The sequence below is a fragment of the Mandrillus leucophaeus genome, unplaced genomic scaffold, assembly GCF_000951045.1.
Source record: "Mandrillus leucophaeus isolate KB7577 unplaced genomic scaffold, Mleu.le_1.0 Scaffold298, whole genome shotgun sequence".
Taxonomy (NCBI): Eukaryota; Metazoa; Chordata; class Mammalia; order Primates; family Cercopithecidae; genus Mandrillus; species Mandrillus leucophaeus.
Genome location: NW_012103120.1, coordinates 1,854,250 through 1,876,098, shown reverse-complemented (window position 1 = coordinate 1,876,098; position 21,849 = coordinate 1,854,250). Strand labels below are relative to the sequence as shown.

General features: G+C 39.6%; 1 protein-coding gene across 7 annotated transcripts in view; it reads right to left on the bottom strand.

The window, feature by feature from the left end:
• Positions 1-21,565, bottom strand: part of PNPLA8 (patatin-like phospholipase domain containing 8) — a 52,314-nt gene extending 30,749 nt beyond the window's left edge. For 2 of the 7 annotated variants that reach the window (XM_011986357.1, XM_011986355.1), the window contains exons 1-3: positions 19,431-20,678; positions 7,527-8,665; positions 7,235-7,384 (exon numbers count right to left, since the gene is read on the bottom strand). In XM_011986357.1, the coding sequence (XP_011841747.1) occupies positions 7,235-7,384; positions 7,527-8,582 (1,206 nt within the window). In that variant the 5' untranslated portion in view covers positions 8,583-8,665; positions 19,431-20,678. Of the gene's footprint in view, positions 1-7,234; positions 7,385-7,526; positions 8,666-11,284; positions 11,394-14,840; positions 14,887-19,430; positions 20,679-21,460 lie in introns of those variants that run through there. The other 5 variants (XM_011986356.1, XM_011986359.1, XM_011986354.1 and 2 more) reach the window with 5 other exon arrangements.
• Positions 21,566-21,849: the final 284 nt, after the last annotated feature.

The following is a 21,849-nucleotide window of genomic DNA, read 5'->3' as shown; positions in this document are numbered from 1 at the left end:
AAACTATAGCTTTTCTTCCCTGGAGGCATTTGCTGATTCCAGGAAAAAGTAAAGGATGAAAAAATTGAGTCTGAATCAGACAGAGGGCCCCAAATAAACGACAGAGAAACCAGCTGATCACTTAGCATCTAAGGGGTTTGGAGTGAAAAAAAAATAGAAGACCTGAAGGGCTTCAAACACATGGCTAGCTTTACCTCACGACATCTGCTGAATTCTAAAATCAGGAGGTGTGAAAGGTGAAAGGTAAGCTGAAGACCTCTGAAAATCAGAGTGGAAGGCTTTGTATTCTTGAGATTTTAGGACCCGATGAGGTGGTGGTTAAGTGAACACACCAGGCTCTCAACTGAAAGCCCCGGAAGAATATGCCCTAAAATCAGGGCAAAAGAGAGGTCTTACCCAAACTGTAATACAGCCTTGATCCAGATTTGACCTTAACTCAATTAAGGCTATCTGTGCTCCACTCAAATGCTAAACAGAAGAACAAATAAACCCTGGAAAAATATATAATTTGATATAATCTACAGCCTATGCAATTTTTCAAATTTACAATCTCCAGCGTCCAGAAAAACTATAAAGCATGTGAATCCAGTACCGAATGACAAAAACCAAGAATTGATGTTCATATTAGAATAACCACAAAAAGATGTCATGGCTTGGAAACTCAACAAAGACCCAATTCACCCTAAATTGTTCCATATATTCACTGCAATCCCACCATGTTTTTCTCTTTTAAAATTTTTTTTGTAGATAAGCTGATCCTAAAATTCATATAGAAATATAACATGTCAAGAATAGCCAAGCCAACAATATTAAGAAGAACAAGGTTGGAGGATTTATACTACCTAATATTAAGTTTATAAAGCTGCAAAAATTTAGCCAGTGTACTATTAGAGCAACGATAGACAAATATACCAGTGGAACAAAATACTGTATCTGGTCGGGCATGGTGACTCACACCTGTAATCCCAGCACTTTAGGAAGCCGAGGTGGGTGCATCACCTGAGGTCGGGAGTTCAAGACCAGCCTGACCAACATGGAGAAAACCATCTCTACTAAAAATACAAAATTAACTGGGCATGGTGGCACATGCCTGTAATCCCAGGTACTAGGGAGGCTGAGGCAACAGAATCGTTTGAACCTGGGAGGCAGAGGTTGTGGTGAGCCAAGATCGCGCCACTGCACTCCAGCCTGGGCAACAAGAGCGAAACTCCATTTCAAAAAATAAATAAATAAAAAATACTGTGTCTAGAAACAGATCCATATATACATCTCACTTATGATAAAGATCTTTTCAATAAATGGTGCTGAGTCAACTGGATAAGTGTATTTTTTAAAAGTCAGGACTTCTGCCACACACCACACAACCAAATCTATTCTAGATGAATAGCAGATATAAGAGTAAAAGGCAAAACAAGGTTTCAGAAGAAAACACAAGAAAATTTATGTGTGTGTGTGTATATATATATATTTTTTTTGAGACAGAATCTTGCTCTGTCGCCCTGGCTGGAGTGCAGTGGCGCAATCTCGGCTCACTGCAACCTTCGCCTCCCAGGTTCAAGCCATTCTCCTGCCTCAGTCTCCCAAGCAGCTGGGACTACAGGTGCACACCAGCAAGCCCAGCTAATTTTTGTATTTTTAGTAGAGATGAGGTTTCACCATGTTGGCCAGGATGGTCTTGATCTCTTGACCTCATGATCCACCCACCTCAGACGCCTACCTCAGCCTCCCACAGTGCTGGGATTACAGGTCTGAGCCACGGCGCCTGGCCAAAAATACTTTTATGACTTTAGGATAGGCAAAGATTTCTTAAACAGGACACAAAATACTAACCATAAAGAAAAGTATTGACTGGGCACGGTGGCTCTCGCCTCTAAACCCAGCACTTTGGGAGGCGGAGACAGGCGGATCACGAGGCCAGGAGATCAAGACCATCCTGGCTAACCTGGTGAAACCTGTCGCTACTAAAAATATGCAAAAAAATTAGCCGGGCTTGGTGGTGGGCGCCTGTAGTCCCAGCTACTTGGGAGGCTGAGGCAAGAGAATGGCGTGAACCTGGGAGGCGGAGCTTGCAGTGAGCCCAGATTGCGCCATTGCACTCTAGCTTGGGCGACAGGGCGAGATTCCGTCTCTCTCTCTCTCTCTCTCTATATATATATATATATGAAAAAATAAAGAATATCTGTTTATCAAAAAACACAAGAGTGAAAAGGTCAGCCACAGAATAGGAGAACGTATTTGTAAGACATACATATACACACCACACATGACAAGTGAGTTACAACCATAATATACTTTTTAAATTCTACAAATAATGAAAAAAAAGTTGGTCAACCCAACGGAAGAACAGGCAAGATCTGGAATAGGTACTTCACAAGGAAGTATAAACACGGCCAATAAACCATGGAAAAGATGTTGAATGTCATAGCTATCAATGAAATAAAAAATTAAAACCACAATTTAATATCACTTAACACCCAAAAAACCTGCTCAAATTGAAAAGATTTAAAAAGGTTGGGTGCGGTGGCTCACGGCTATAATCCCAACACTTTGGGAGGCCAAAGCGGGCAGATTACTTGACGTCAGGTGTTCAAGACCTGCCTGACCAACATGTGAAACCCCGTCTCTACTAAAAAACCAAAAATTAGCCGGGTGTGCTGGTGGGTGCCTGTAATCCCAGCTACTAGGGAGGCTGAGGCAGGAGAATTGCTTGAACCCAGGAGGTGGAGGTTGCAGCAAGCCGAGAACGCACCACTGCACTCCAGCCTGGACGACAGAGCAACACTCAGTCTCGAAAAAAGATTACAAAATAAAGTGTTGGAGAGAAAGTAGAACACAGAGGCCTCATATAATTCTGGTGAAAGAATAAATTGGCACCAGCACTATGCAAAACCATTTGGCAGTATCTACTAATGATACAAATATGCTCACTCTGTGAGCAGCAATAGTACTCTTAGGTATATACCCCAAAGAAACGAAGACCTGTGTTTTCCAAAACATATAACCCAGAGGTACTACTCCTAAATATTCCCAAACTGCAAACCATCCAAATGTCTAGCAGTAGAGGGAAAAATGAAAAGTATACCCAACAATATAGAAGGTTCTCACAAACATAATATGGAGTGAAAAAAAAACCAGACATGTAAGAACACATGCTTATCATTCATATAACATGCAAAAAGAGGCACAACTAAATTATGCTGCTAGAATTCTGAAAAACTGATCAACCTTTTTGGGGACAGTGTTTGGAGTGTTCATAAGATTGTTTCTCATTCAGGGTAGTGGTTATATAGATGTATTTCATGTGTGAAAAATCATGGAGCTGTAAACTTATGATTTGTGTTGTTTTCTATATATAAAATTTTTATAAAAAGCTTTTTAATAAACCCAAAGGATGTATTAATCCTTGTGACAAATTCAGCATTTTAAAACCGAGAGGGGGAGAAAATAGAACATAGAAACAGGGTGGGCGAGGCCGGGAGCGGTGGCTCACACCTGTAAACCCAGCACTTTGGGACACCGAGGCAGGTGGATCATCTGAGGTCAGGAGATTGAGACCAGCCTGGCCAACATGGTGAAATCCCATCTCTACTAAAAATACAAAAATTAGCTGAGCATGGTGGCGGGCACTTGTAGTCCCAGCTACTTGGGATGTTGAGGCAGAAGAATCCCTTGAACCCAGCAGGCGGAGGTTGCAGTGAGCCGAGATCACACCGCTGCACTCCAGCCTGGCGACAGAGCGAGACTCCATCTCAAAAAAAAAAAAAAAAAAGAAAGAAAGAAAGAAAGAAGCTGGCTTACACCTATAATCTCAGTACTGCGGGCAAAGCAGGCAGATTGCCTGAGCCCAAGAATTCGAGGCCAACCTGGGCAACATGGTGAGACCCTCTGTCTACAAAAAATACAAAAATTAGTTGGGTGTGGTGGCACATGCCTGTGGTCCCAGCTACTCAGGAGGCTGAGCTGGGCTGAACCTGGGAGACAGAAGTTGCAGTGAGTGAAGACTGTGGCACTGCATTCCAGCCTGGGTGACAGAGACTCTGTCTCCCAAAAAAAGAAAAAGAAACACATTTAACTTAGAAAAACAAGGAGTCCATAATATTATTTTAAAGGTGTAAAAAAATTCATTTAATCACTGAGGCAGCTATTAAAGCAACACCTTATTTTGAAAACTGGTAACTAAATACAAGGAAATTAAGCATTTCTCTTTCCTTTCCTGTAAAATTTGCCTTTGAGAATACCCAAATAGCTTCAGTTGATGAAGGAAGGCTGTACTTTACAGAAGAATGTCAATTATAATGTAGGAGTAACAGAATTAGACATTGGTCATTCTGCAACTCTAATGAAATTATTAGTTCTGGAAATGATTAGGTTAATGGTTGATGAGATACTACTACTAGCACAACTGTCCAATGAGAAGCAGATTGTCATCACCTTAACCCGGTGGTCATCCTTAGCATTACTAATGGTTGTTCAACTAATTGTCATGTGTGTCTTGATGTGATGCATTATGAGGCACATGACATTACCTACAATGTGCTCTAACAACAAAATGTTTAACTCAATCAAGCCATTATATTTAAATTCCAATGTTCAGGAAATGAAAAGGAAAGAGGAACACTTCAAGTAACATTGAGAAAGAAGGCAAGTATATCCAGAAAGTGAGTCATTCTGCCTGTTAACCAGCCTGATGTCTTCAATTAAGTCAGTTTTAAAGGTGCAGGTGAAGAAGGTGTGGCTGAAGGACTGCATTATATTTTAAGTGACTTGGAGAAATAGTCAGATGCAATGTGTGATCTAGACTGGGCCCTTATTTGGATCTAATCAGTTACGTAAAGAACATTTTCAAACTGGGTACAGGATAAAGGAACATTTACTGATATAGAAAGGTATACATTATATGCTAAAAAACCAGATCATAAACAACATATACAGAATGAGTTTATTTTGGTATATATGTGCATAGAATAATTTCTGAAGGAATACTGTGGCAGACATTACTAATGTTCACCAACACCCAGTTTGCTTCCCCTTCCAAGCATACAGAAGGTTGTACTTTTCAGGCCCATGCAATCAGAAAGGATAAACAGACTGCGAGTAGAAGAAACCTGTGGCAACTTCTGCTGAAATATTCTTTCCTTGCCATAGAAATCATAGAGGAAGACTTAATTAAAATACAGACAACAGGACAGGATCTTAGTAACCACCATACTGAGGTTCACTGTGCCAAAGAGTCACCCAAATTCACAGTTGACTTTGCATGAGCCAGAAATAAAACTGTTTTGTTAAGTCACTGAGATTTTGGTGATGTTTGCTATTAGAGCTTAAGGCAGCTTAATCCAATGAACACAAATAAACTCTAATACATTACAGTGGCAATCTGAGGGTAGTAAAAATATATTATTTTTATTTTCTTATCTTTTCTTTCTTCTAATTCCCTACGATGCTTTGTGCTGCCTTCTTTCTAAATGGTCAAAGTTCTTCTTTTTAATTAAAAAACATAATGAAAGGAGACCACCTTCATCACAAACAGTGCAAAAAATTATTACAGACAATTCCCTAAATGTGACTGCCATAAATGTAGCATACAAAATAAGTAACTCATTTTTTTTTAGGGCATTACATACCAGACATAATTCACTGTATTTAGCCACCATAAGTATGGCAGACACATAAAAAAGTAAAATTCATACAGATGTTTTATAAAAATTCTATCATTTTTAAAAAGCTCAACTCTTGATAATAACAAAAAGTTTAGCTGGAAAAGTTCACACTAGAGCGTACATGCTGACATGTTTTACGCAACTTGTCCAGTTCCCTGTTTTTCAGATGATTATTTAAGGGAAGGGTGACGAGTTTTTTCAGACTATCTAGACTTTTATTCATAACTGATCTGGATATACATTCCCATCACATTTGTTCATAGTATTGAAAGGTCCTTAGATTTGGGATGTTATGCAAGATAAAAGAGTGCTCAGAGGTTCAATTAGCAAGACTATTTAATAATAAACTACAACTGAAAACTACTCAGAAATCCATCAGTAGTACAACTGGCCTTGTAAAAGAGGTTGAAGTGAGCCCCCTTGCCCTTCTGCCATGTAAGTAGGCCATGAGAAGCTGCTGTCTAGGAGGAACGGGACTCTCATCAAATTGTTGGTGCCTTGATTTTGGACTGCCCAGTTCTCATTTTGAACTATGAGAAATAAATTTCTGTTTTTTATAAATTAGCCAGGCTAAGGTATTTTATTATGACAGCCCAAATGGACTAAGCCAGTATGTAATTCTATTTAAAAACCTTTGCTTTCAGTATATCACTGAAATGTGAAATATACTTAAAAGCATATGTATATTTGAGAATCTTATCTTTTATGCAAGAGATTATATAAATATAAAATATAATCCTAAATTGTAGGACCATAAAATACTGAAGCTAACTATAATAATGTATGTGTTATACAATACACAATTAAGGATGGGTACATTATTCAAAGACAATTCTTCAGCAAGATAATTGTTAAAAAGTCAAATAAATATGATCTAAATTAAAACAATTTTCTGAATGGCAAGCTAAAAATAAGCACTAAGAGATTTCTAATGAAATTTAAGCAATATCTATCATTACATTTTCAAATTTTTCATGAAATATTACAAATAATCTCAATAATATAGATGTAAAGAGACTCAATCACATTGGTCATATTTTATAGTACTGCTTTGAAAACAGTCCATATAAATGGGTCTAAATTATCCTCATTATTTTATAATTGAAAAACTGAGGCAAAGAAAAGCTCATTGTTTTACTTAATATAATTACTAATTCAATTATGAGTAAGGTCATTAAAATTTTTAGACTTTCAAATATGAAAGGACCATGAAATAAAAACAGCCTTACATATGAATTATGTCTCCTAGCTTAAAAGAATAGTTACATAGTATAAATATTTACATTGCTCTGAAGAAAACTCTGGCAGCTGTTAGGCAATTCAACTAATACACTGATTATTTTCTATTTTATAAATGTTTAATTTCATGTATACATATTGGTGCTAACAAAATAAAATGATTAGCATAATGTATGTCACAAAATAAATAGGGTAATTACTGAATATACATCACATGTATAATAAAAACCACAAAATTCAAATAGAAAAATGAACGGCATTGCCTTCTCCATTTTAGAAGATTTTTTAGTATTTTTATTCCAAGACAAAACCAGATTAAATAAATTAGAAATTACCTTGACAGCCACTCCTTTTCCTTCAGGAAATTCTAGAAGATGAAAAGTCAGTTCTTCAACCCTAGTAATGCAGAGTTTTGGGTCAGTTGTTCTTCTTAATGCCTGAACTAATGCCCGGGTCCTGTTATCAATACTCACCCTTGCGATAATCTACAAAGACATATTAAATATATATGATTAGAATACAAAACTGCTCTAAAGAACAATTCAAGTTTCTTAGCTCTCACTAGGAAATAAAACTTATAAATTTGACAAAAAGTAATAGAACCAAAAAGCACACTGAACAACTTGCCTTTTCTCGCTGAAGAGATAAACGCTTTTTCTCCTCTGCATTTCTGTCTCTGCTCACAGCCTGATCAGTTTTAGCAGGCTCTTCCTGTTCTTCTGACTGACTCTTAGAATCATACTTTAATTTGGGGACAAGTCCGCCAATATAACCACCTACTAAAGCTTGTACACCTTCAGTGGGACGAGAAAGTAAGTTAGCAATACTTTGTTTAGTTGAAATTGGAAGAACATCAGGTATTGCAGAAGGACTTGTAGGCTTGTCCACAGTATCTAAAGATTCTGAGCCTGGCTTGTAAGCCAGGATGCCAGGATCTGGAGAACTTAATTTCCCCTCTTCCACCTCTTTATCTTCAAGTTTTGATTTGTCCTGGAAATGTTCATTTTCCTTTTCTTGAGACATTTTTTCCTTACGTTTGAAGTATGAATTAATATGATTTGATAAAAAGTAGAATGACTCTCCAAATTTTGTGGTTATAATATTTGTGTAATGAAAAAGACTGCGTTTACCTCTATTTTCTTCTTTGTCTATAATGTGACTTTTCTCTTCTGGAAAAGGACTCTTTTCTGCTGATTTGTCACTATATTTTTTCAGAGATTTGATGGCTTGTTTAATGTTTTTCTGTTTTAACCAGCCACTATCTGATACTTTTCTTAATATTTGGGAACTTGGCTTAAATTGAGCTAAACGTGAAATCATTTCATTTCGATTGCCAAAAATAGCCTTTGAAACAGAGTTCAAAGTACTTTTAATACGGGACACACAAATGTTCACTTTTGTAAGTCCCTTGGGAGCAGAAGTGCTAAGTTTCAAAATTCCAATATGTAAACCATGGTTGCTTGGAGAGTAACAGTGCTTACTGCAAGAATGTGCTTCGCTTTTGGTCCATTTACATCTTATTATGTTTGTATGAAAACCTCTTTGTAGACTGATGTGGCTTATCCTCCAGCAATGCTTAGGTGAGAACAAGAAATGCAGTTGCTTGCTTCTCGGCTTCCCACAAACACTTCTTGCATTACTAAGGAGGTAAATATATATATCTACAGTCAGATTAATAGACATAACTTAAAAATCATTTATTTTCTATGACATTCTCTCACTTCTTGAGTGCTTCATTTAAGAAATGCCATAATTCATGGTCTTACCTGAAATGGCAAGAAAAAAAAATTAGAATTCATGTTAAAAATTGAAATTGGGTATAATAGAAAATACAAGACTATTTGGACTAAATTCAGCAAGCTATATCAAAAAAAGCAGATAAAATATTGCCATTATAGCTGATAGAAAATTCATTTTTAAGCTAATATAAAATAATTCACTTTCAGTATAGAGGTAAATAAAAAAAGAAAATGAGGAATAGAATGTTTAGGGAAAAGAACTAATTTAGAGAAGTTTCCCAATAGGTAAGTTTTCCTACAACACATAATTTAATATGCAATTCAGATACTCCGCTTTTTTTTCCCCCTTCCTCACTGTTAAATTCTGGACTACTTTATGTGACACTAGACTTGAAGACACTATTCCTTGAAGAAAAAGGTCAGGTCTTATACATCATTCATTGCAAACGATTTATAGAATACTTAATCTATAACAGACATGGTGCTAGATGCTGAAGTCACACAGTTACAGGATATGAAACAAAACTTCCAGTCTAGAGCTGCTAACAGATATGTGAAAAAGATTTCACTACCTAAGTAATAAGTGCTCATTAAATCAAGTAAGTCAGGCTAGAAGAAACTATAGCATCTAACATAGAAGGGGTTCTTAACCACTATATAAAAAGAATACATACAAATAAGAAAAGAATAATCCAATTTAAAAATGTGGTATTGGTAAAAGAAAAGACAAACAGATCAATGGAACAGAATAAAGAATCCAGAAACAGACCCAATTAAATACAGTTGATTGATCTTTCACAAAAAAGCAAAGGTAATAGAATGGAGCAAAAATAGTCTTCTTAACAAAAGACAACTGGACATCCGCATGCAAATTAATCTAGACACAGACTTTATACCTATCAAAAAAATTAACTCAAAACAGATCACAGATCTAAATGTAAAATGCAAATGTATAAAACTAGAATGTAACGTAGGAGAAAACTTAGATGATCTTAGGAATGGCAATGACTTTGAGATAATATCAAATGCATGATTCATGAAAGAAAAAATTGATAAGGTAGACTTCATTAATATTAAAAACTTCTGGCCAGGCGTGGTGGCTCACACCTGTAATCCCAGCACTTTGGGAGGCTGAGGCAGGCAGATCACGAGGTCAGGAGTTCAAGACCAGCCTGGTCAGCATGGTGAAACCCCGTCTCTACTAAAAATACAAAAAATAAGCTGTGCATGCTGGTGTACGTCTGTAATCTCAGCTACTCGGGAGGCTGAGGCAGGAGAATCACGTGAATTCAGGAGGCAGAGGTTGCAGCAAGCCAAGATCGTGCCACTTGCACTCCAGCCTGGGCAATAAGAGCCAGGCTTTGTCTCAAAAAAAAACAAAAAAAAAAAAACCTTCTGCTCTGTGAAGGTCAATGTCAAGAGAATAAGACAACGAGGCAGAGACTGGGAAAAAATATTTTCAACAGACATATCTGATAAAGACCTGTCATCCATAATATTTAAAGAACTCTTAAAGCTCAACAATAAGAAAACAAACTCAATTACAAATGTGCCAAAGGCTGTAACAGACACCTCATCAAAGGAGATATATAGAAACAAATAAACATATGAGAAGTTGTACCACATCATATGTCATCAGGAAAATGCAAACTAAAATAACCATGATACTACAACATACCTATTAGACTGGCCAGAATACAGAACACTGAGAACACTAAATGCCGGTGAGGATGTAAAGCAAAAGGAACTCTTACTCATTGCTGAAGAAACACAAAATGGTACAGTCACTCTGAAAGATAGTTTGGTAGTTTCTTGCAAAATTAAACATACTCTTAACATATGACCCAGCAATGGTACTCCTTGATATTTACCCAAAGGAGCTGAGACTATGTCCATAATAAAATCTGCACATGGATGTTTATAGAAGCCTTATTCATAATTGCCAAAATTTCAAAACAACAAGATGTATTTTAGTAAGTGAATGGATAACCTGTGGCATGTCAATATATGGTATGTGTAGACAATGGAAAATTGTTCAGTGCTACAAAGACATGAGCTATCAAGCCATAAAAAGACTGCGAGAAACCTGAAATGCATATTACTAAGTGAAAACTGCCAATCTGAAAAAGGCTACATACTGTGTCTTAGTCTGTTCAGGCTCCTGCAACGAAATCCCATAAACTGGGGAGCTTACATATGGGAGATACCCCATATATAAAATGGGGTATCTGTGCGTGTTTTATAGAGACAGGGTCTCACTCTGTCACCCACGCTGCAGTGCAGTGGCATGCATGATCATAGCTCACTACCTCCTTGAACTCCTGGACTCATGCAATCCACCTGCCTTAGCCTCCCAAGTAGCAGGGACTATAGGTACACATGCCTGGCTTAGGTAGCTTATAAACAATAGAAATTTATTTCTCACAAAATTTTCCACAGTTCTGGAGACTGGGAAGTCCAAGATCAGTATTAGCAGATTTGGTATCTGCTGAAGGCCCACTTACTGGTTCACAGATGGCTGTCTTCTTACTGTGTCCTCACATGGTAGAAAGTACTAACTAGCTCTATGGGTTGTCTTTTAGAAGGGCACTAATCCCATTCCTAAGGACTACACTCTCCTGACCTAATCACCTCCCAAAGGCCTACCTCTTAATACCATCACCTTAGCGGTTATGATTTCCACATGAATTTTGAGAGGCACAAACATTCAGACCATAGTATGATTCCAGCTATATAACACTCTAGAAAGGCAAAACTATGAAGACAGTAAAAAGATCAGTGGTTGCCAAAAGCAGAGTATAGAAGGAATAAATAGGTAGGGGACAGAGGATAGTATTTTTACTGCCCTAAAAATCCTCTGTATAGTATCATAATAATGGATAAATATAATTAAACATTTGTTTAAACCCACAGAATGTACACCACCAGGAATGAACCCAAATGTACCCTATGAACTTGGGGGACTGTGTGTGAATGCAGGCTCATCAATTATAATACCTGTACCACTCTGGTGAGTGATGCCAATAATGGAGGTGGCTATGCGTGTACTGGGGTAGGGGGTTTATGGAAATGTCTGTACCTTCCTCTCAATTTTCCTGTGAACCTAAAAACTGTTCTAAAAAAAGTCTTTTTTTAAAAAAGCAATCTGCAGTTCTATATATGCTATACACACATGAATATATATATACACACACACACATATTAAAAAATGAAAATCTACATATGTAGTTGAAATCTTATGAGCACACATATACATACACAAATGGATTCTGAAAGGATAAGCATCTCTTTATTCTTATGACCTAAGGCATGGGGCCAAAAGGGAATGAGAACGGTTTTTACTTCTTACTTTTCTACTGTCTGAATTATTTATAATGAGGTTTTATTTTGTAATTAGAAAAAGTAAAATATTTAAAGCACTGTAACAGAAGGTACCATGTGAATGAAAGACAAATTGAGATAAAATCGAGGGAAGTTTAAGAAAAAAAGAGGTTAAAAACTGGCCAAAGTTAAAAAGGAATTCATCATGTGTAAAGATGAGAAGGAAAGGAGAGAATTCTAAATAACCGTAAACAAAACAAACACAGCCAGGAGTTTGAGACCAGCCCAGGTAAATGGTGAAACCTTGTCTCAAAAAAATAATAATAATAAAACAAATTAGCTGGGCATGGTAGCACACGCCTGTAGTCCTAGCTACTCAGGAGGCTGAGGTGGGAGGATTACTTGAGCCCAGGAGTCTGAGCCACAGAGTCCCCACCTCTAAAACAAACAAAACTACACACAGAAGCAAACAGAAGAAAGCATGGAAGAAAGCACATATAGTATGTGCAGAGATTGCATATAGTCCAGTTTTACTGCAGGACCTAGAGAGATTGAGAGAGAGGTAGATGATGCTGAGAAAGATGGAACTGAGAACCTATTCCAATTGTCCAGAAGATAACAGCCTGAAGTAAAATTCTTCCTTCTAAATTGCATGTGCCATTTAGAATTTTATATGGAAGAGAGAGAAAAAAAAGCAAAGCCTATCTTGTCTTCCAGGCTGAAGGAGCCCAGGGAATTCTACCACAAAATATGGCTGCCTGGTATAAGTATTTTGAATTAAAGCCCCATCAGAGATCAACAGATGCTAGAAGAGACTTTTCCCCTATCTACAAAAAGACCAGACAGATTCCCCAAGGAGAATAATTGTTTTCCCGTCTCCTCCTCAGGGAGACGGGAAAACAATTTTATTATCTGCTGCAGAAAAGAAGACTGGAAGACTGAAGAATATAACCACACCCAAATGACACTTTAACAAGATAAAGTCTGTCTCTTAGGCTCATTCAGTTTTCAAAGAGAATACAAGTTCATCTCTGTCCCTCCAACCCCCCGTTCATTCCTTCGCCCTAGTGATCAGTTATTGCCGCTCAACAGAATTACCTCTATTCCCCATCTTTCCTTCCCCTCTGAAAACAGCTATGTAAGTATGTGGGCCCCACTGGGATATTTAAGTAATCATTGCGACTCTCAGCTGTGCACATTAATAAATTTGTATGCCATTTCTCTTAGTAATCTGTTTCTGTCAGCTGATTTTCAGCAAACTGGCAGAGGTGGAAGGGGACATTTTCCCTTGATTCCCACAAGGCTCTTCCAAACTCCTTGGGACTTGCAACAATAAGATAAATCAAGTTAACATAAAAGCTCTGCAGCCCCAATGACACAAAAACACTTAAGGTAAAATACTTGCGGATAAAAAGCCATGCTCTGTTTTCACTTATATGTAGGAGCCAAAAAAACTGGATCTCATGGAGACAGAGAGTAGAATGATAGTTACCAGAGGCTAGGAACAGTGTGTGTGAGGGAGAGTTGGGGGCTGGAAAGGAGGGGATAAGAGAGGATGGTTAATAGGTACAAACATACACTTAGAAGTAATGAATTATAGGCCGTGCACGGTGGCTCACGCCTGTAATCCCAGTACTTTGGGAGGCCGAGGCGGGCAGATCATGACGTCAGGAGATCGAGACCATCTGGGCTAACATGGTCATACCCCGTCTCTACTAAATATACAAAAAATTAGCCCGGCGAGGTGGCGGACGCTCGTAGTCCCAGCTACTTGGGAGACTGAGGCAGGAGAATGGCGTCAACCTGGGAGGTGGAGCTTGCAGTGAGCCGAGATCACAGTCACTGCACTCCAGCTTGGGCGACAGAGCGAGACTCCACCTCAAAAAACCAAAACAAAAAAAAGAAGTAATGAGTTGTACTATTTGAATAGTAAAGTAGGGGGACTATAGTTAACAATAACATATTGTGTTATTTCAAAATAGCTACAAGATTTGAAATATTCCCAAGAAAAAATAAATGTTCAAGGTGATGCATATCCTAAATACCCTGATTTGATCATTTCACATTGTACGCATGTATCAAAATATCACATCTACCCTATAAATATATACAAATATTATACATCATTTTTAAAAAAAAATCCATGCTCAACTTGAAGAATACCAAGAAAATATAAAATTAAACCAGAAAAATAACTGTGTGAGGTAATGCATATGTTAGATTTAGTTAGTCCACAATGAAAATAATACTTAAAAAATCATGTTGCACACCGTAAATACATACACCTTTATCTGGCAATTTAAAAAATAAAAAATAATTTTATAAAATAATAAAGCCATGCTCAAAGTCAATAGTAAAAAATCTCCAGGTTTAAGAGGACCCACGGGGTCTGGAACTGCAGTCATACTATCCTCAAGGTGCAGATACCCTATGGGCAATGGGATCCCACTCCAAGCAACCACCACAGAAAATGAACTCACTGAACTTACAAAACATGCAAAGAAATGTACCATCGCCTGCAGAGAGGATCAGCAAATATAGCCAGAAAACAAATGTGTAACTGAGATTCAGAAATATAAAACAATTAAGGTCTAAAATGTTCAAAGGCGAAACAGAAAGAACAAAAATAAAGAGTCAAAAAGAGAACTGTACCCAGAATAAACAAGGAGAGCAAAATCTCAGAAATGAAAACTCCAGCTATGTGCTAGCTACAAACACACCTGTAACAGAAGGCTGAAAATACAGGACTGGGAAAAATGTTATACCAGACCGAAACTACCCATCAGAAAATGAAAAGCCTTTGAAGGTAAACATAAAGGAAAGGCATTAATTATGGATAAAAAGGAGACACTGCATAACAATAAAGGAATGATCCATTTACTTATTAAACCTCAGGTAATCATGTAGACCTTGGAGGAGAAGACAATCTACTGAGAAATAAAACAAATAAGGAATGGAATGGATAAAGTCAGGCTGAGAAGTGCCATGAATTAAAATAAAGCAGGGGGGAGGGGAAGAAGGGCACAGAGCGCTATTTTATGGTGTGATCAGAACTGAGTTGACATTTTAGTGGAAACCTGAAAGAAGCAAGAAAGAAAATTATTAAGAAAATCTGGGAAAACAGCATTCTAGTCAGAGAGAAAAAACCACCAACAATTTGGAGACAAATATGAGCCTTGGAACAGCAAGAACTACAAGATGATTAAAGGCAAGTAAGAGGAAAAAAAGAAGGATAAAGATGAACCAAACCAAAAATAAAATTCTACGGCTCTCCTCAACATCTGAATGGACCCCTCCTCTTGGCCAAGGGCATTCCAGAGTTAACCTGAAAATCTAGTTCAGCCATGATGGAAAGGGGGTTGGATGTGCCTCATTATACCCCTCCAGCATTCACATCAACACAGATCTTAAGTCTGGCAAGAAATATTTACAGGCCAGGTGCGGTGGCTCACGCCTGTAGTCTCAGCACTTTGGGAGGCTGAGGTGGGTGGATAACGAGGTCAGGAGTTCAAGACCAGCCTGGCCAATATGGTGAAACCCCGTCTCTACTAATAATACAAAAATTAACCAGGTGTAGTGGCACATGCCTGTAGTCCCAGCTACTAGGGAGGCTGAGGCAGAAGAATCACTTGAACCCGGGAGACGAAGATTGCAGTGAGCTGAGATAGTGCCACTGCACTCCAGCCTGGGCGACACAGCGAGACTCCCTCTCAAAAAAAAAAAAAAAAAAAGAAAAAAGAAAAAACATTCACAATCTATTCTCTCTGAAGCCTGCTACCTGGAGGCTTCATCCACATCATAAAACCTTGGTCTCCACACCTCCTTATGGTAACCCAGACATTACTTTCCACTGATAGCAACTCATTCAACCAACTGCCAAACAGAAAATTTTTATATGACCTGGAAGCCCCGTCCCCTTCCAAATCAAACCAATGTGACTGATTGATGCATTATGTCTCACTAAAATGTACAGAGGCAAGTGGCATTTGACCACCTTGGGCACATGTCAGTGGGACCTCCTGAGGCTGTGTCACGGGTGCGTCCTTAAATTCGACAAAATTTTCTAGATTGATTGAGACCTGTCTCAGATATTTTGGGGTCACAGACCCCAAAATTCAGGCAGGAAATGGAGACTAGACTATGGCAGAATTTTGCATTGTTTCTTTCCAATATGATGAATTTATGAAACCACCTATCAACTTGGCATTAAAATATAGTACAAAAGGCCAAAATATGGGAACTATTACAAGATTAGACAACTTCATAATCATAATGAGAGATTTAATACACCTTTCTCAGAAACGACAACTACCAAGCAAAAATTACAAAACAAAGATGACCAACAAAATCAGTAAGTTTAATTGAATTGCCCCCAAATCACAACATTAGTAAATGCAAGATAAGTGTTTTGAGAGTACATTCAGCCAGAAGTTAGATCGCAAAAACATAGGAAGAAGAATGTAAAGTGAGACGCTACCAACAACTGAAAAAAGAGCAAGGAAGAATAGACGTAGTATAAATACAAGGGAGGTACGAATAAAACGGAGAGGCTTGGACCAACCACTAGAGAAGGGAATGGAGTTTTAACTAGAGGAATTAAGGGAATTATTAGGTGGAGGCCCAGCTAAGGATGGAAAGAATGAATTTACAGAGGATATCACTTAATTATTAACATAACACACGCAAAAGGGTGACAACAGTCTGAAGGTAACAGTACTGAGGAGAGCAAAGATGCCCTGGTGGCCATTGAGCAGACCATCCAGAGGGACAACTCCTTATCTGAGGAATTTAGAAATAATTAGACTTCTCTGTTGGCTAAAGCCAGCATCTGGTACCAGGATTCTTTCCCAGAAATGTATAAGTAACTAGAATTTCTATACATGTCCAGAATGTATGCTTGTCAAAACTCATTGTGCAACCTTTGCTGATATCAAAGCACCAAAATGTCTACAAATGTAATCACTCATCATGACCTACGTGGCTAATATGGTCCAAGTTACCCTTCAGCTTCTGCTGTAAGGTCCATAAATACCCCTAAGAAGAAAATCCACTGCAGTGAGCTGTCCTCTCTTGCTGAGGCGCCTTACTGCACTCTTCTGCAGCACTCTTTCTATCTAATAACACTTTCCTTTTCAACCCTATACTGTTGTTGGTAAATTTTTCTTACTACCCTACTATCCCAAGCTGACCACTTTCTAATGCTGGGGCTCTGACACCTCACCCAGCAAGTACTAGTGTGGGGAAGAGAGCCACTCTGAACACTTTGAAAGCAGGGGAAAAAAGAGAAAACAACAAAACACAGGACTTGACAGCCAAGAATGGGGTAAAGAGAGGGAAGTGTTAAGAGAGCTCTAAGGTTTCAAATCTGAAAAATACGAAGAGTGCCATTTGCGAATATGTGAAAACTGTGAAGGGGCTAATTTAATACGAGAGAAAAACACATTTTCTTTTGGATTCACAGGATGAAGTAACAGTGGGACATTCAAATGGAAATGTACACAGACTGTGGATTTACGTGTGGAATTACCAGCACAGTGGCAGCAGAAACCACAACATTAAATGGATTTATCACATGATAGTTTACAGTAATAATACATGACTATTTTGGGATTAGAGAACCTGAGAAAAGCTCTTTTTCCTTGAAAAATATGTATTTGCAACACAAACTATATTTTCCATAACATTTCAATATATTCACATGCCTATTTAAGTATACCTGGGTTTCAAATATGAAACTCTAGTTTAGAGAGAGCGACAGGGGTAGAGGCTTGAGTGCCACCCAGAGCTAAGAAGAGGAAGAAAGACTCTAAAGGAAACAAAACAGGAGAAAAGCCACCCTGAAAAAATCAGGACACTGGAAACCAAGACAGGACCAATTTTTTTCAAGTAACGGATAAGGAACAGAATAAAATATGCGAGTACTGCAGAAAAAAATAAGAACTAAGAAATGATCGGCCAGGCGTGGTGGCTCACACCTGTAATCCCAGTACTTTGGGAGGCCGAGGCGGGTGATCACTTGAGGCCAGGAGTTTGAGACCAGCCTGGTCAACATGGCGAAACCCATCTCTACTTAAAAAAATTAGCCGGGTGTGGTTGCGCACGCCTGTAAATCCCAGCTACTCGGGAGGCTGAAGCAAGAGAATCCTTTGAACCTTGCAGTGAGTCGAGATCGCGCCAGGACACTCCAGCCTGGGTGACAGAGAGAGACTCCCAACAACAACAACAAAAAATGGCAGGACAGGAAGGTGTCTATGGCTAAGCGTTCTAACTCTGACCTTTTTACAAATATATATTCCACGACTGAAGCAATATGCAGCTTCAGCACAACCCCTCTAACTGGGGTAAAAAAACAACTCAAAGTACAGGTTGTTCTTGTAACAACTTTGCATGTGAAACAAGTGAATATCTAAACTAGTGAAACTGACCCTTTCCTTCAACATCACTCATTGAAAGGGCGTTTACAAGATTTTAATTTAGGCCTGATACAGAAATAAAAAACGAGATTAACATTAAGAAAAAGTTGATTATAATTACGAAATAAAAATATGTTCTTATACTGAAAGTACAACTAATTTGCATAAGCAATTTAACAAAATAGCTACAATGGGCTTGATACAACTGCCTCACAAGCCTTAAGCTCTCAGTTCTTAATGTTTCACTGTTTAACAGCATTTTCTTAATACACTGAAACATTTGTCATTTTTGAACTCTCGGCAATTAGGACTGCAGAACCAGGATACAACTGTTACTGGAAATGCAAACAGTATTTTAAACAGGATTATATGACAGTCCCTTATGTCACAACTATCTGAAGTTTTTCCTATGAATCACCATTTTAAAGTTATCATCGTATTAGGCGTGGAAAGCAGGTTCCTTCCAGCATAATGATAGAAATGGCACAGGGATAGGAAGCACTGCAACAGTGATTCATACACTTTCACCTTTTAAAAAGTACACACCTCAATCTACTTAAGCAGCAGTGGTCAGGGATGGAATCAAATGCGGATGGGGTTAGAAAGAAATCGCTGACAAAAAATATCAGGCAGTAGAATCACCAGGTGCACAATGACAGTCGAGAATGATGTAGAGTAGGGAAACCCTCCCGAGAGTGACCAGCTAACTACTGGAGAACACTAAAGTCCAGGGGAAGGCAGACAGACTGGGAAATTGGGGAGGGAGTCCTGGGGATGGGACAGGAGGAGCAGGGCGGGACCGGCGAAACCAAAAACAGTTTGCGCTTCTGGGGCAGCAAAGTCCACGGGGGCGGAGGGCGCCGAGCACCAATAAGCTCCAGGAGCCGCGGGCTCCTTCCAGCGCCAGGTCCTCCCCAAAGCCTGGCGTCTCCGCACCCACTCGCTAGGGAAGTGCCCTTCAAAGAAAGAGAAAGGAAGACCCGGAGAAACGGACAAGGGTCCAGAACGATCACCCAGCCTCCTATCGTCCCGCCCCTTGTCCCCTCGCGGCCACTTACCGGGATGCAGGCCGCAGTCACAAGGGCTGCAGCGGCGACTCGCTCGTTCCCGGCATTGACGTCCACTCCTACCGGCCTGCATCAGCTGAGCTTCCAACACAAACACTGGCGCAGCAGCTGGGTCACCACCTACTCAGCCCCGCCCCGCCCCCAGCGGAAGTGACGCACTAGCCGTTTGGGTCTACCCGCTAGCCCGGGTGAGGTTTTTCCGCCTCGCTCAGGCCTCTGCGTCCCTGTCAATCTCCGTTCTTCCCCCTCCCCGAGGTATGCGCAATAGAGCATGACGGAGCGCAAGGCGGGAAGCAGCGACAGACGTGTATGCGTGCGTGCGTGCGTGCTGCGCGAGGCGTGGCTTGCCGGTGGGGCGTGCTGTGCTCCTATTGTGTTTCCCGGGTGTGTGAGCGGTGGGAGTTCGTTTTGCCTTCGTGGGCTGGACCTCGGAGCAGTATCCTGGCTTGCTTGTTTGGGGGCCGCTATCCTCTTTAGGCAGAGATAAGCCTCCCTCTCCGCGTCCCTGAAGCCCCTGCCCAAGCTGTCTCAGTTCCTAGGAGCTGCGGGCTGCGATACCAGTTTCCTAGAGGGTGGTGCGCGGCACCGCCGCGCCCCTTTCTCTGTATCCATTCCTGGGCATGGCCACCCAGACTAAATGGCACTCAAAAGCGATTTGACATATATTACAGTATTGGAAGTTAGCATAAACCGCCCCACAAATGGTCCCACACTTAACACATCTTTTTAAAATTCTGGCATTTCATGCGTACCACAGGGGCAAACTACAACCCTCAAGGCAAATCCGGCCCATCGCAGGTTCTGCTGTATATAGCTGGGAGCTAAAAATGGGTTTCACATTTTTCAAAGGTTAAAAAAAAAAATGTTTTGCGACACATGACAATTATATGACATTCATATTTGTGTCTGCTTTTTACAGTTTCATTCGAACACAGTCTTTCATTCCTATACGTGCTGTCAATTAAAGCTTTTATGCTACAATAGCGAATTTGGGTAGTTGCAATAGCCCCTTACCCTCTTGAAGTGCCCTTGCAATTACATTGAGGTCCGGAAAACAGATCAGTGTCTACTAGTTCTCTACCTCAAAATGTTATCAAGACTTACACTGTGCTCTCAAGGCTTACCCACTACCCACGGATATGTATGCTTTAGCCTCCTGTAAGGTTATTGTAAAGTCCTTAAGGAAGGGAGTTCTTTGACCTGTCAAATGTAGTGGACGTTACACTGATAGTTTTGTTGTTATTTTTTTAAATCAAGGAGGGAAAGCCAGCTTGCTATGTTCTTGGGACACAGTGTCTGGATTATGTACATCATAATGCCTGGTAAACCATAGCGGTGGATAAGCCAGACATGTTATTTAGCTACAGGAGAGTTAAAAGATGTATGCACCAATTAAGCCTTACAGGTGTGTGTAAGGAGCTTTAGTGTTTGAAAGAGATTCCTCCTTGATGCTAAAGAAAAATTATTCTGACACTTGTTAAAATGGCAAGGAAGACATTTAGAACTATTGCAATAGGTGCCATGACTATCACCGTCGGGGAGAGAGATCAGCCTCAAGTTTTAACACAACAAAAACAGCTAGGAATTATAGCCAGCAAGCAGACTGAGGGGTCAGTGCATGGAAAATTACTAAGAGGTGACATCAGGGGTAGGGGATATTCTTGCTAAACTGACTTTCAAGATTCTTGCTGAAGGCAGGTGGGGATGATCAATTATCAAGGCTAGGGGATACTCTCTAAACTGACTTAGCAAGATTCTTGCTAAAACTGGACTCAGCAGGCCTAAAATAGTGGTCCAAGGATGAGGCCTAGTTGGGAAGAGGGCTCAGAGGAGCGTAACTAAGGTATGGTCAAGGAGAGAGCATCGCCATTCCCTCTCCGCTTATGCTCTTCCATCTCCTAATTTAGTCAGGTGTTATGAAATAGCCAGATTTTCCTCCCATGTCAGAAATTTCCAAATAACTCCCAATTCCTGTTTCTCCATTCTTACCCTACCTCTCCCTCCCTTGTCTACCACCATACCTTTAATCAGTCATGAAGTCTGATGAGTTTTACCGCAGAATTTCTTGAATCATTCCTCTGCTCCACATTCGCATTTCCACTGCTTTAGTTTAGGCTTTCATCCTTGCTCTTCAGTATCATCTAAACTGGTTTTCCAGCCTGTAACTAACCTCTGACCCAGTCAGTCTCTTCTGTGCAACCACGGTAATCTTTCGAAAGTGCAAGTCCTATCGTGTTTTCCCAAATTAAAAAGCTTTTGCTGGCACTACATTTTCACAGAATAAACCGAATGGAATGATAGGTTCTGACCCTGCTGACCTTCCAGCCTTTACTTTCACCACTTGCCTCTCACTCTCTGTCCTCCAGCCACACCTGTACTTCCCCACATACTCTGTTTCTTTTCATACTTA